The sequence below is a fragment of the Melospiza georgiana genome, chromosome 6, assembly GCF_028018845.1.
Source record: "Melospiza georgiana isolate bMelGeo1 chromosome 6, bMelGeo1.pri, whole genome shotgun sequence".
Taxonomy (NCBI): Eukaryota; Metazoa; Chordata; class Aves; order Passeriformes; family Passerellidae; genus Melospiza; species Melospiza georgiana.
The window spans coordinates 4,941,488-4,954,524 of NC_080435.1; the positions used below are offsets into that span (position 1 = coordinate 4,941,488).

The window sequence follows — 13,037 nt, forward strand, 5'->3', positions numbered from 1 at the left end:
GGTTTCACTCATGCTGCAGTTATATCAAACAACTGCACTTCACTTGGAGAGGATATCCAAGAAAGTCAAGAGCTAGTTCTGTTTCTATTAGTACCACACAGAGAGAGTATAACTGGTCTCTTACAAAAAAAAATAATTTCTGAGGAGCTGAGTACATAAATATCTTTGTACATTAGCAATTATTTAGGGAAGATAAATTAACTGTATTGGTGAAGTACTGGTCACCTGGACATGGTGTATGGAAGGGCAGAGAAAAACTGCCTAGGTGCTGGAAAACCCTGGACTGGTGTGTGCACATGGGATGTGCAAGGTCTGGAGCCTTGCCATGCCCCCAGTGTGCCACTTGTGCCACCAGCAGCACCACCACGACCAGCACAACTGCTCCTGCCTCCTCATCACCACCATGCCCAAGCTGAGACACCTCCCTGGAGATCTGTGAGAGTGAGGCTTTGCAAAGGCAACATATTAAACGTAACTCAGACCAATGCATGCCCAAACTTCCCCTCTCTCCACGCCTCTCTGGGAGCCCTCTAAATGCCCTGCTGTGGCTGTATTTATTGCAGAGTGGGTGGAGTTCACTCCCTACGAGGTGGGACTGCTGAAGTACGGCGCGTTTGTTCGCACGGAGCATTTCGGAAGCGAGTTCTTCATGGGCCGCATGTTAAAAAAGGTCCCCGAGTCCCGCATCTGCTACCTTCAAGGTGAGGTGTAGTGTTGTCCTGGCACAGAGACACTTTGGAGGGGTGCAATGCTGTTAACCAGCAGGTAGATAGTTCTGTCCTAACAGGCTGGACACTGCCTGCGGGGAAATGGGAGTGGTAGCTTATCCAAAAGAATACAGTAAAAAAAACACATCTTTTTTTAGTTTCTTGTCACTGTCTTGTCACTGTCTTGGTAGATGAGTTGTCTGTGTCTTAGAGATGGAATAGATGAAGATCCTTAATTCTTTCATTGTAAGTAATAACGCCTGCTTTTTTGGTTATTCTTCTGATTCCTCTGAATGCGCTCCAACTTAAGTCCAATTGTGATAGTCAGATTTAAATTTACAATGACTGGTGGTATGGTGGCACTCTGTTTTGTCAACAGAGCCACCAGTGCCCTTGTGGCAAGGCAGAGAGGGGTAATCCTGGATGGAGAAAAGAGTGCACAATGGAGCTGGAGCCTCCTGCATGTGTGAGCCTTTACAAACTGTGGTGTGAGATCTTGTCTTACAAACAAACATCTGAAAAGCCAGTTCATCCCCTTGTGAAACAATTCAGAGTGTTGAAAGAGTTACTGATCAGAGTGAGTGCAGAAAAAGACAAGATGGAGAAAGGAAGATGGGGATGGAAGTTATGTGTTTGTGGTGTGTTATCTGAATTCTTTGTTTTGCCTCTTGAGCAAGTGTGTCTTGTTTTCTCCTTTACTTGCCTCACATTCTTTGCTCCCTTACCATGTGGCAGAGCCATAAACTAGGTTAGGCACAAAGTTGATGGTAGCATGACGTGAATCAATGACGGAGAAAGAGGAATTTAATAGCATAGAAGTTTAGAAATATTTGCATTAAGCCCATTAAAAATTAAGCCAGATGGTCAAAAGAGAAGGAAAAGGGCATTTTCTTGTTAAAATATGTCCTTGTGTTCACTAATTCCTTTTACAGGTATGTGGAGCAGTATATTTTCTGTGAACCTTTTACAAATATGGGGACTGTCCCACAGTTCAGAGGACTTCTGGAAGAGATGGACAGAAGACAGAATAGATGAAGTTGGTGAGAAATTACTAAGCCTTTCATTTATGGTCATTTATTTTCCTGTGTGGCTTCTGGCATCATCTTGTTGCCTTTGCTGAAGCTGGCATCATAGGATCTAAGAGATAGTGACTTCTCCTCACACTGAATAGAGTAAGAGGAAGAGGGTAATCAGGGAAAAAGGGAAAAGCTGCTGTAATTGCAATATTTACTAAAGCTCTACTAGTTCTTTCAGAGGAAGTTTTAGAGGGGTGAGACACTTCTCAGGAAGTGTTCTGGCATTACAGCTCTCACTTAACCATACAGAACCAAGAACCAACAGCAGAGAATATGATATTTTTTACTGAGGAGAATAAACCTTAATATCAACTGGTTAATCAATTTCCTGGGTTTTTATTTTTTTACTCAGTACAGTAATTACTGCATTGTATTCATACTGACACAAAGATAAATGAGGCCCAGAGGGTATTTTCTGAAGCAATACAGAAACTGTGATTTTATTGCTAAATCTCTTGATATGATAGTAACTATAATTACAGACATCCTGAAAAATGTAGAAATACAATGTGCAATCATGGAAACCACTAAGTCTCTCCTGCTCCACTGTCAGCCTCTCAGGCTGGCAAAGCACATTGTCATTTCTGGAAACCACACCTTGTGCCATATTTCTGCTTTTCACCCATATGCCATCTAAAGTACCCATAGTTTTTGAATAGGAATGTATGCCCCAGGTTCTCCTGGAGTGCTCTCACTGTGCTGATTAAGCATATGCTCATGGAGCCATGAGTGATTATTAGGCTGCTGCTGTCACTGTTGCAATGGTCAGTCTCTTTCTCCAGGCGACAACAGATAGAACAAGAGGACACAGTCTCAAGCTGCGTCAAGGGAGATACAAGTTAGAATTAAGAAGGAAGTATTTTACAGAAAGAGTGGTCAGATACTGGAATCATCTACCCAGTGAGGTGGTGGAGTCATCATCCCTCGAAGAGTTCAAAAAAAGACTGGATGTGGCACTTGCTGCCATGATCTAGTTGAATTGTTAGAACATGGGTTGGACTTGATGATCTTATAGGTCTCTTCCAGCCTTGAAATTCTGTGATTCTGTGATTCTGTGACCCCGTGGTTGCTGTTGTTGCCCATCTGGCTGAGCAGTAGCGTATTCATCAGCCCCATTTTCTCAACGCTTGTGCCTGTTTCATGTTATCTCCCTGTGATGATATTTAAGTTCTGGCAGAACATTTTCTGAATCGCCTAATTTCCTTAAGATGTCCTTTTTCCAACACTAAAGACTGCTTCTGATGAACTGCCTTCAGCCCAAAGCTTAAGACCATCACCAGAGCTTTGTCCAGCAGCCATTCCTTTCCCTCCACTCCAGAAGAGTTTGTGTGCGTTCAGGGGATCATCCCACAAGAGCCCCTGAGAACTCCTTTGTGCCAGGGCAGCCAGAGAGGAGCGTAAGTTACCAAGCAGCTCACCGGCTTTTCCCCCCTGCTCTAGATGAGGACCCGGTGCTGCCCACGAGGCCCCACGAGCTGCGGACCCGCATGTACACCCCGCCCGGGCCCCTGTCCAGCGCCCTGCGCGGCGCGCTCACCGACCGCTTCTCCGTGGCCCAGCACCACAACTTCCTCAAGGGCTACCAGCTGCACAACAACTACATGGAGAACCAGCACTTCTGTCGGTGGAAAGGTGATGGCCGCTGATGTCCAACTGGCATCCTTTTCAGGGAGTTTTGGCGTTGGGGACTTTAGGAAAGAAGCTTGTCAGGCTCGGCAGGGGATAAAAATCCTCCCAAGAGAACATTTATTGTCTGAATAGAGAGAAGACGCTAAGACTTCAGTGTTGTCAGGTGCTGAAGACTTAATGTTTGTATTAGTTTGCTTCAGCTGAGACCTCTGCAGTCCAGACTGAGAAGGTAGACTTGAAGGTGACACAACCAAATTTAAAGTGGCAGAGAGCAGAGTGAACATAGGAGAAAGCTTAATTTGGCAAGATTATACTTCTAACTTCAGATGCAACTGAAATATCCAGGAAAATATCACCTATAACAGAAAACTGGAAATGAATGGGGCTTTCTAGTCCAAAGAAGAGGGGACTGAGTGGGAAGCATAAGTCCAAATGTAAAAAGGATTGAAAATACTTTGTTCTCCAAAGCAATGGCAGATAGAAGATGAAAAAAATGACTGAAATGAAGCAAGGCAGATTTAAGTTAATTATTAGACGTAGCTAATTGGCATTAATAGGTGTGCCATGTTAATGCAGTATATTGCCTTGAAACTCAACACTGATTTTTCATAACTGGAACTTAGGTGTTTTGCAGTCCTTCTCATGCCTGTTTGATAATCTAGCAGTATAGCAATTAAATTAAACCAGGCCTCTGGAATGGTCAGTTGCACCTTACATTTCTTTTTCCAGTCAAAATACCCACAGATCTATTCTTATTCATAAAATATTTTCCTTTTAGACACTGTGTTAGACTCACGTCCCAACCAGTTGATGCAAAGTCCTGATCAGCTGGGCATGATAGATGCTGGATTTTTCATCAATACCAGCAGTGCACCACTTTTAAGGCCACAGAGGGAGGTGGATGTCATCATCTATCTAAGTTATACTACTGGATCACATACATCGGTGAGGATGCTCTTGTTAGCATGTGTTGTGTCTCCTTTTACTTTTAAGTGCCCAGCCTGTAGCATCCAGAACTGCTGGTTTTATCAGCTGTTTGTTTACAACTCCTGCATTCCCCGATATGTTTCACTGTAGTGACTAATACTGTTCCTATTTCTTCCTGCCATTCCTGGACTCTTTCTTGCTGGTTTATGAACATGTTGAATTATTCAAGGGGGTGTCAGTATGGTCATTTCTAGAGTAATGGGAGGAGCCCCTTCTGCTTTATACTGAATCAAGCAGTATAAATAATAGTAAATAATATTCCTGTGCATATTCTGGACCATGCACAGGAATATTCATAAAGATGAGGAATTTATTTCTTTTGACTTAAGTTAGAATATAAAAAGAGTTAATTGAATATTAGCAGGTGATCCTTTCTTTTCTGGGCTGACAAATAAGACACTACAAGTAAAATTCAGTTTTAAGCATCTTCCTGCAGAAAACCCATTTTGTGGAGATAAAGCTGATTAGCTGGCAGAAAAAAAGTTTGGATTTTTTACCCATCTGTATGTTGGATGAGACAGATGTAATGAAGTTTTATTTCAGCCTCATTCATTGTCTAGATAAACTTATAAAAAAAGACTGCTACAGTTTTAAGTATTTTAGTAGAAACCTTTTTCTGCTTGACAGTGTTTGCTATTAGATGGTGCAGAGTAAATAATACAGTGCATATTATTACATTATATTTTATTAAACATTTCAAGGAAAATATATAGCATAGCCTAATACTTCAGATTTTCTCAGTAAAATATTAATCTCAATTAACAATGTGCCATAATGACTGCACAGGCAGAGATAAAATTGCACATTCAAACTTAACTTTCTTATCTCCTAGCTTCCAAGCATAATAAGATACCTTAAACATTTTCTTGCTGGGATTTCCTTCTCTAGTTAATTCTATACAATGCATTAACACAGGCTCTTTCATTTGCTACAACTAATGCTTTACCCTAAACTTCTGCAAATTGCTTCAATTTTTTAAAAAAGCTGTGCCCTGGGTGAACTCTTTAATTCTGAAATTGTGTTTGTTTAGAGCTTATGATTAGCAATGTAGTCACTATGTGTGGCAATTATATATAGAGTAACCCTTGATAAGACAGAACTCGCCCTATGGGTCTGAGTCACTAAACCTTAATAGTAGATGACAATTTGGGGTCTTTGCACAGTGAAGTTGATTTCCAGTGCTGACCATTTTTGTGATCCTCCAGTCTCTAGATAAGGCATGTAAATACTACTCAGAGCAGAAAATCCCATTCCCAACAATTTCTTTGACTGATGAAGATAAGAAAAATCTGAAGGAGTGCTACATCTTCCAAGATTCAGATTTGCCAGGATGTCCAATTGTGATTTTTCTTCCCCTTGTGAATGACACCTTCCAAGAGTACAAAGCACCTGGTAAGTTACAGTAGTAGCAAAGCATTAAACAAAAGACACCACTGCTTCCCTGACTCAGACAGAGACTTCTTCTTTGCTGCTGGCTGTCTTTGTTCACTGGGTTCATGGGGGAGCTCTTTAGCTAATTGAACTTGTTTTCCCATCCCTGTCAAAGCTATTATGTTCACTCATGTCTTCATTGTGGCCTTAAGAGAACCAGCACAGCCTGTGTCTGCTGGAAGGTGTCTACCTTCACCTCTCTCCCATTTGTTACTTGAAGTGGTCCTACCCATTTACAAAAGTTTTTTTTTTCCTGTGAAAGGTATAGCTCCCTCAGATTATTTCCCACTGCATATATTGTCTATTGTTCAGGTTTTAATTCTACACTTGAGGAACCATAGTTCCTCCCCAATATGAGGGATGGGGGAGAAAGCCTGGCTTTCAGGCTGAACTCCAATAACGTTAAGATTAGTGGGTCTCATTTTGGTACAGCATCAGCCCAGGGATCATTGTACTGACTGTGCTGTTTTCAGGGCCTGTCACTCCTTTTCTGCCAGATCATCTGCTTTGTACTCCTCTTCTTTACTGCAGCTTACTGGGATGCATTTGCTCTGCTCCTTGGTAGCAGGGAGGTTAAGCCCAAAATACTGCTGTTGTGGAATTGTGTGACACAAAAATCAGAAAGGCAGAGATGGATCCTGGTGGCAGGTGCCCTGGGCCTTATTCAGCATTGAAGGAACTCTCAGTTTCCACATGTTTCTGTTGCTCCTTTCTCACTTAAATTCTATTCTCTTACTAGCAATAATCTTCTTTGACTGAGGTTCATAGAAATCCCAGCTGCCCAGGGTTCACAGAAATCCCAGCTGCAGTGCATGGACACTGGCTTTTGGAGTGCCCTTGCAGGCTGACATCCTTGTCTGATCCATGGCTTTAATGAGACAAATGTTTCTGAGTAAGCTGTAGATGAACATAGTGATGCCATCCCTCACTTCTCCCTTGTGCCCTCCTTACTTGAGACTCACAATGTTCTCTTGACTAGGGTGGTGAATATGACCTGCACTGTTTGCATTTAAACCCTATGAATTTTCTTCAGGGGAAAAGTCGTGCTCTTTGACACTTTATGGACAGTTTGACACTGGCTAAGATAAACATCATGTCACAGCAACAACAACTCTTTCTCTCAGGTGTCAAGCGCTGTTGCTCAGAGATGGAGGAAGGCCAGCTGGATTTGACCAGCTCCTGTTCCCCCTACTGCATGTTCTCAGTCAGATACACCGACGACAACTACCGCAAGCTGCTCAATCTCAGCGAGTACAACATCCTCAACAACTCTCAGATGATTATGCAGGCCTTGCAGACAGCGATGCAAAGGAGGAGGCAGAAGATGTGCTGATTGCCTGTCCAACTGCCCTTATCTTCTCAGAGGAGTTTTTCATGCTCTGGGACCCAGAAGGGACACAGCTTTTTCAAACACTGGCTGTTCTGCACTACAGAAACCACCCCAGCCAGTGGAGTCGTTTGCTGGAGTTTTTCCATTCCCAAGAAGTGGTCTCTATAAGCAAAGACATTGTGTGGGAAATTTCTACTTACGTTTTGTTCCATAAATTAAGGTTATCTGTAGAACACTCTTTGCCTAAAATACTTGTTAGATTTTTTTAAATAGTGTGATTTTAAGGCTAACTTATTATAATATACGACATAAAGGAAAATAATTTTTTATTGCCACAGTGCTGCAGTTATACAACACAGCCAACACACCTAGAGGCCATAAGAAGGGAGTATAAACATCTGCTCCCACAATTCTGCTCTGTGGAACACAAGGTATGACCAGCCCTGGAAAACAAAGAGAATTTGAGACACAGCTGGAAGCTGATATTGGATCCCTGAGTCAACTCTGTTTTGCAAGTGTCCCAAAGAGCAGCCACAGAGGCTGGAAATGTAAAGAGGGACAAGTGTGTGCTCACAACCAGCCCCACGATTTGCATCCACATCCTGGGCTCTCCTGGGCTGTGAATGAATCATATGTGATGGGAAGGAGCAACTTAGGAGGAAGTGGCATAAGACTTTTCACATAAGTTTTTTTTTTAAAAGCAAAGGGTGTAATTTGGGCGCATCAAAATCCCCTGTTGATTTATGTGAGTTTTAATTGGTTTGTACTGAGAAAATATATGAAACCTTAACACTTCAATTTGAAGCTTTCAGAATAAAACACCCTGGAACTTGTTTTCCCTGTTACTTCTCATAATAAAATACCATTCTTAAATTAAAAAGAGAAAGTACTTGAAAATATTTTACTTCCAATAGACAATGAAAACTTTGCTGTGTTACTCAGTGTAACAGTTTAGGTCATATGCCTATTTAAAAAAAACCCTCTTATTTGTTCTTATTTGTTTAGTTCTGCCCATTCAAACTGAGTAGAACTGAGTCAGAAGTCTGAAACAACTAAGACCATCTTAAAACAACCTGAAGACCATGTATGGAATCTATCACAAAAACACCAATTACATTTGTTGAGGGCTTGCATTTATAAACTTCCTTCCTTTTCCCTGTTATTGCAAGTGTCTTTTTTTAAACTATACTAAACTGTGCTGAGGGTGAGCTGTAAAAATTGTAAATCCATAACAACTTTGTATTCCAGGAGCAAGTCAAATTGAAAACACACTTTATTAATAAAGTTTTGTATCCTAGAGACAACTGGGAAAATTTTGAACAAAGAGTCTATTCAGTCAGAAAAAAAGTGTATCAACTACATATTATAATATGGGACTAAAATAAACCAGGGAAAATGCTTGGGTAAGTTGAAACATTTCATATTAATATTTTACAAAACATCTTTGTTTTGAAACATAACTTCTTTTTAATAGACTGCCTACCTCGTCAGCCCAGGGAACCCAACATGAAAATAACAGGGTTCCTTCACAGCCAAATAACCTGTTTGACTCATTACAAAATGACACTCTGAGGATTTTCATTTTAGCAAGGAGTGACGACGAATTATCTTTACAAATCGGTTCACAATGACTTTTCCAACAATTTAGTCATTTATTATGTCAAAACAAAACTTACATTTTTGTGCAACTGTAGCCCAATATTGCCAGCCTAAAGATCACGGCATAAATATTAACATTTGAAACTTGTCAGGTTTTGAACAACTATGCACTTCTCTTTTTTTTTTTTTTTGGGGGGGGGGGGTTTGTTGCTTTTTTTTTTTTTTTTGTTGTTGTTATATGGTAGTTTTAGTAGTCATAGTCAGAAATATAATGCTATGTGCTCTGCATATAATCCTGGGATTTACCTCCATTTTTACCTGAAAACCCTGTTGTGAAAAAGTAAACAGGTTCTAGCCATAAACTCTTGCCGCCTCCAGTTCTGAAGAAATGTTATTTCCATGCAAAAATTTTGTGTATACAGTACAAGACAATAAAGGCTTGTTTGCAAAATGAAAATTCTGCCTTGCTCCACATATTCAGGCATTTCAGTAATATGCTTCAGGTTCACAGTGTGAACATTCCTTGTTCCTGGAAAACAAAACTGTTTTTATCTCTGCAAAGAGCATACCAAATACTTGCTGTGAGCATCATGGATAAAGGAATGTCACAGAGTCGGATTGCAGGAGTGTGGAGTGAACTATGGTCCCTCCCTCATGCAAGGGCTGTCTCTAATGTGAATTGCAAGTGCTGTCCATGAAAATGAGAGTTTTTTGGCCACTGGCACTGAGGGAGTGAGAGCCTCAGAGGTGCAGTGCTGGTAAACAGTCTGGTTAATTGTTTTGCCCTCCAATGAGACATTATAGTAAAGCACTGTCTTTAAACATGACTGACATGCCAATGCTGCCAATTTTCTGTGACCTAATGAAAAATGCATTTCATCAAGCTGCAGTGTTGAGCTGGCACCGAGAGGAAACATGCCATGTGTGACAAAACCACCCTTCATGACATCACAAAATACTGTACCCCATGGCAAAAATTTATTCTGCCAAGTTGGCTGTGATGACTGTTGGTATTATTTTGCATGGAAATGTGCAAAGGGGACCTGTGATGGCTGGTGGCAATGTTTGACCAGTAAGCTCAAGAATGCTCAGGGAATGAGCATCTTTTTGCTCAGAGATGACGTACTGGGGAAGCAGGGAAATCAAAAGAATCTCTTTCCCCAGGAAGTTTGATCTGTTATGATCCCTTGATGATGCAACAGTCTTTGTCTGCCTTTTCTGATCCTCTTCCAGCAAGTATGAGCCGTGCAGTTTCAATGGCACGGGGGTCAGCAGTGTGTGGGCAGGGGCAGGCGTCCTGCCCCAGCAGTGGTGCCACAGTTGTGCCAAGGACTTTGGGGAGGGCAGCGTGAGGTCAGGGCTGAGTTTTGCATCTGGCTGGCAGGTTTCATTGGGTCAGACACAGGTGCTCAAATGCAGCTAGTTTGCGGCCAGAGTCAGTTTGAGCCATAAAACGGTGCAGAAGTATTCATGAGTGTGGAGCTAAGCTAAGGAAGGTCATTGCTTCAGGACTCTACATCTAAACACACAAATAATTATAGCAAGCAATAGGAAAGGAGAGGGAAAGAATACAATGACTTGAGGAGAGAACCAGCCCTGCTGGACCTTGGCTGAGTAGATATAAACCACCATATGAGTGTGCTGCTCTGCATGCCTAGACCTGGGAATGTAGGGGCATGTAGTTCAGAAAGCCTTAAACTGTTTTTTGCAATAACCAGCTTAGTCTGAGACCAATAGTGTTCTCTTTTGGGTTTTTTTTCTCATTAGCTGTTTTATTATATCTACTTACTGTCACAGATAACCTAAATTCAATTTATGAACTGTTGCTGTATCTTATTTGCAGAGTATATATTTCTGTGGGCTTTGAGGTCTTGCTAAGTTGAAATTTCAGTGCTCAGGTAAGAGGGCATCCTTCTCTTATGTTTAGTTTTAAACCTGCCATTGGCCAGTCTAGGGCAAAGTGACTCAAACACAATACTTCCACCTGCAATATGGCCAAAGGTATTTTTTTCCTACTTATTTGACCACAGGATTCAGCTTCCTACCATAAGAAAATGGGAGGGGAGTAACTGGTTTTAAGAAACCCGTCAGAGGTGGGGCTCTGAGTCAGTTTATAAAATAGTTGCTCACCTGCACCTGGGACATTTTGAACCATTGGTGTCTGTGGAAGCTGGGAGATGTGAGATTGCATTGCCACAGATAACACTGGATGTGTGCGTGAACGCTACCAGAATGGACCGAGATGGGATTTTGTCTCAGGTAAGAGGGGTGCAGAGCAAAGCAAGGCATCTGGGATCTCAAATGGTTGTGCTGCAAGTAGTGTAAAGATGACACTAATTTATTGACCTACCGTTGACTATAATGATTCTGTGCAGGATGAAGGAAGTCAAGGCTTTAATATTGCAACTTTTAAAGTTACAGTAATTCAAAGAAAGAAAAAGAAAACTACTTGGGGAGTAAGAGCTTGTTTACAAGGGGAGCATTTTGAATATTTAGGGGTTTTATAAATTTGAGAGACACCATATATGCAACTTTAGAAGAAGCATTAAGTAACATGGAGGCGTACTTCAAGATGAAAGATTAATAACAGGGCGTGTTTATGGGAGACGGGTTTGCTGTTCCTTTAACAGCCAGGGCCAGGAGCTGCTTCCCTCCCCGTGTGTCATGAAGGGCGGGCCTTACCTGGCTGCTACGCCTCTGCTCAGGCTTAGTGGGGCAAGCACAGCCCAGGCTGTGGCACCGGGCATTGCAGGGAACCCCGGCTCTGCCAGGGCTCTACAGCCAGCACTGACCATGGGCTCCCTGTCCCTGTGGCTCTGATGTTCTCCATTCCCAAAGAGGATTGTCTTTAAGAGAAATGATGGTTTTTTCAGGGATAACGTTGGCCCTTCTTGTTCCAGGAGCTAATCACTCAAACCTCTCAACAAGGAGACGGAGCTATGCAGCTGAATCCTGATGGGAAACAGTGGACTTCTCTTACAAAGGTACCGCAAAGGAGAATTTCTAAAGGAAACTGTAAAGGCGACTTTGCTGATGGGTGGAGGCTGGGTGAAGGCAGATAGGGTTCAGCGTCTGCCAAACAATGTAATTAGCTACTGTAACCCATTCAGTTCCCTCCATGAGACACTGTCCCACTTATCACTTTGATCATTCTACTTACATAGTCTTGCTTCATGTTAAATTCCCAGTGTGGCTTCCTGTCCTTGACACATGGGGAACAATGTCTGTTTAAATAAGACTGATATCTTTAAAGTGATGGGTTTCAATAGACTTTCTCCGTATGTGTCTTGCTAAAGCACAAGGACAAGTTTCCTGCCAGTGTAGAAAGCAAGAGCTGGGAAATTATGCCATTTATTCTCATAATAGTATGGCAGAATCTTAAAGTGGATTTTCAACATCTGATTTCCTGAATTAACCCCTCTTCTAGCCTCTAGTAAAAACTAGTAGATTTCCAGGAACCTTCAGACATGAAATCTCTCTAGGAAATGAGAGGACTAGATGTATAGATGTGCTAGAAAAGATTTTTACCTTTCCTCTCTCTAGTTTGAGGCCATTTAGTAATAATTAGGAAATCTCCCTTGTTCTGTTTTGTGATGAGTAAAGTTGCAGAGCAGCAGGTGTTGTGCTCACAGTTTAAGAAACAGCCAACCTTTTATTGATTAGCTGGATGGAAAACCCAAAGATGAGAAAATACACCCTGCAATACAACTCTCTACGCTTCAGGGGTTGCAGCAGTTTCAGAACACACCAAACACCTCAAATATTTTAGGCAAAATTGACAAAGCTGACAGGATTTTGGTCATTTGTTATTTATAGCTCTGTGATGTGATTTATAGTCAAGGCTCCTTGGTCATGACAGGGCACATCCACGTGCCTGAGTATTTTATTCAATCTGCAATGCCTTCTTGACGCATTGGGATTACCACAAAGATAATCCAGGCTCCAGGGGATCTGATCCATGAAACTGAGTTGAGCCCTTCCAGGAATTGTTTTCTCCAAACCCAGTCACTGGCAGCATCAGTTATTGGTTCTGCAATTACTGAGCACTTTCTGTACCTGCCTCATTTCTGTGCCTTTAGGAGTTAGGTTGTAGACATGAATTCAAGTGCCCTTGGTGGTCTGATCCACAGCCACTCTTGGGACCCTCTGAAGGGGTTTGACACCCTTGATTTGCACACCCAGTGACCTGGTGTGCGGCTGCACAGTACAAATATTCTTGGTGCCTTTTCCCAGAGCAGGATACTTTGGTTACTTGAAGGCTGATTTTACTGTTTCTTC

The 13,037-nt window shown here is 41.9% G+C and overlaps 1 protein-coding gene across 1 annotated transcript in view; it reads left to right on the forward strand.

Annotated features, from left to right (window-relative positions):
• Positions 1 to 13,037, forward strand: part of LOC131084326 (uncharacterized) — a 47,051-nt gene that overhangs the window by 18,812 nt on the left and 15,202 nt on the right. Inside the window, 9 exon segments of the mRNA XM_058025692.1 lie at positions 564 to 701; positions 1,640 to 1,747; positions 3,224 to 3,415; positions 4,191 to 4,357; positions 5,605 to 5,791; positions 6,955 to 7,165; positions 9,993 to 10,107; positions 10,959 to 11,018; positions 11,660 to 11,743. Of these exon segments, the coding sequence (XP_057881675.1) occupies positions 564 to 701; positions 1,640 to 1,747; positions 3,224 to 3,415; positions 4,191 to 4,357; positions 5,605 to 5,791; positions 6,955 to 7,165; positions 9,993 to 10,107; positions 10,959 to 11,018; positions 11,660 to 11,743 (1,262 nt within the window).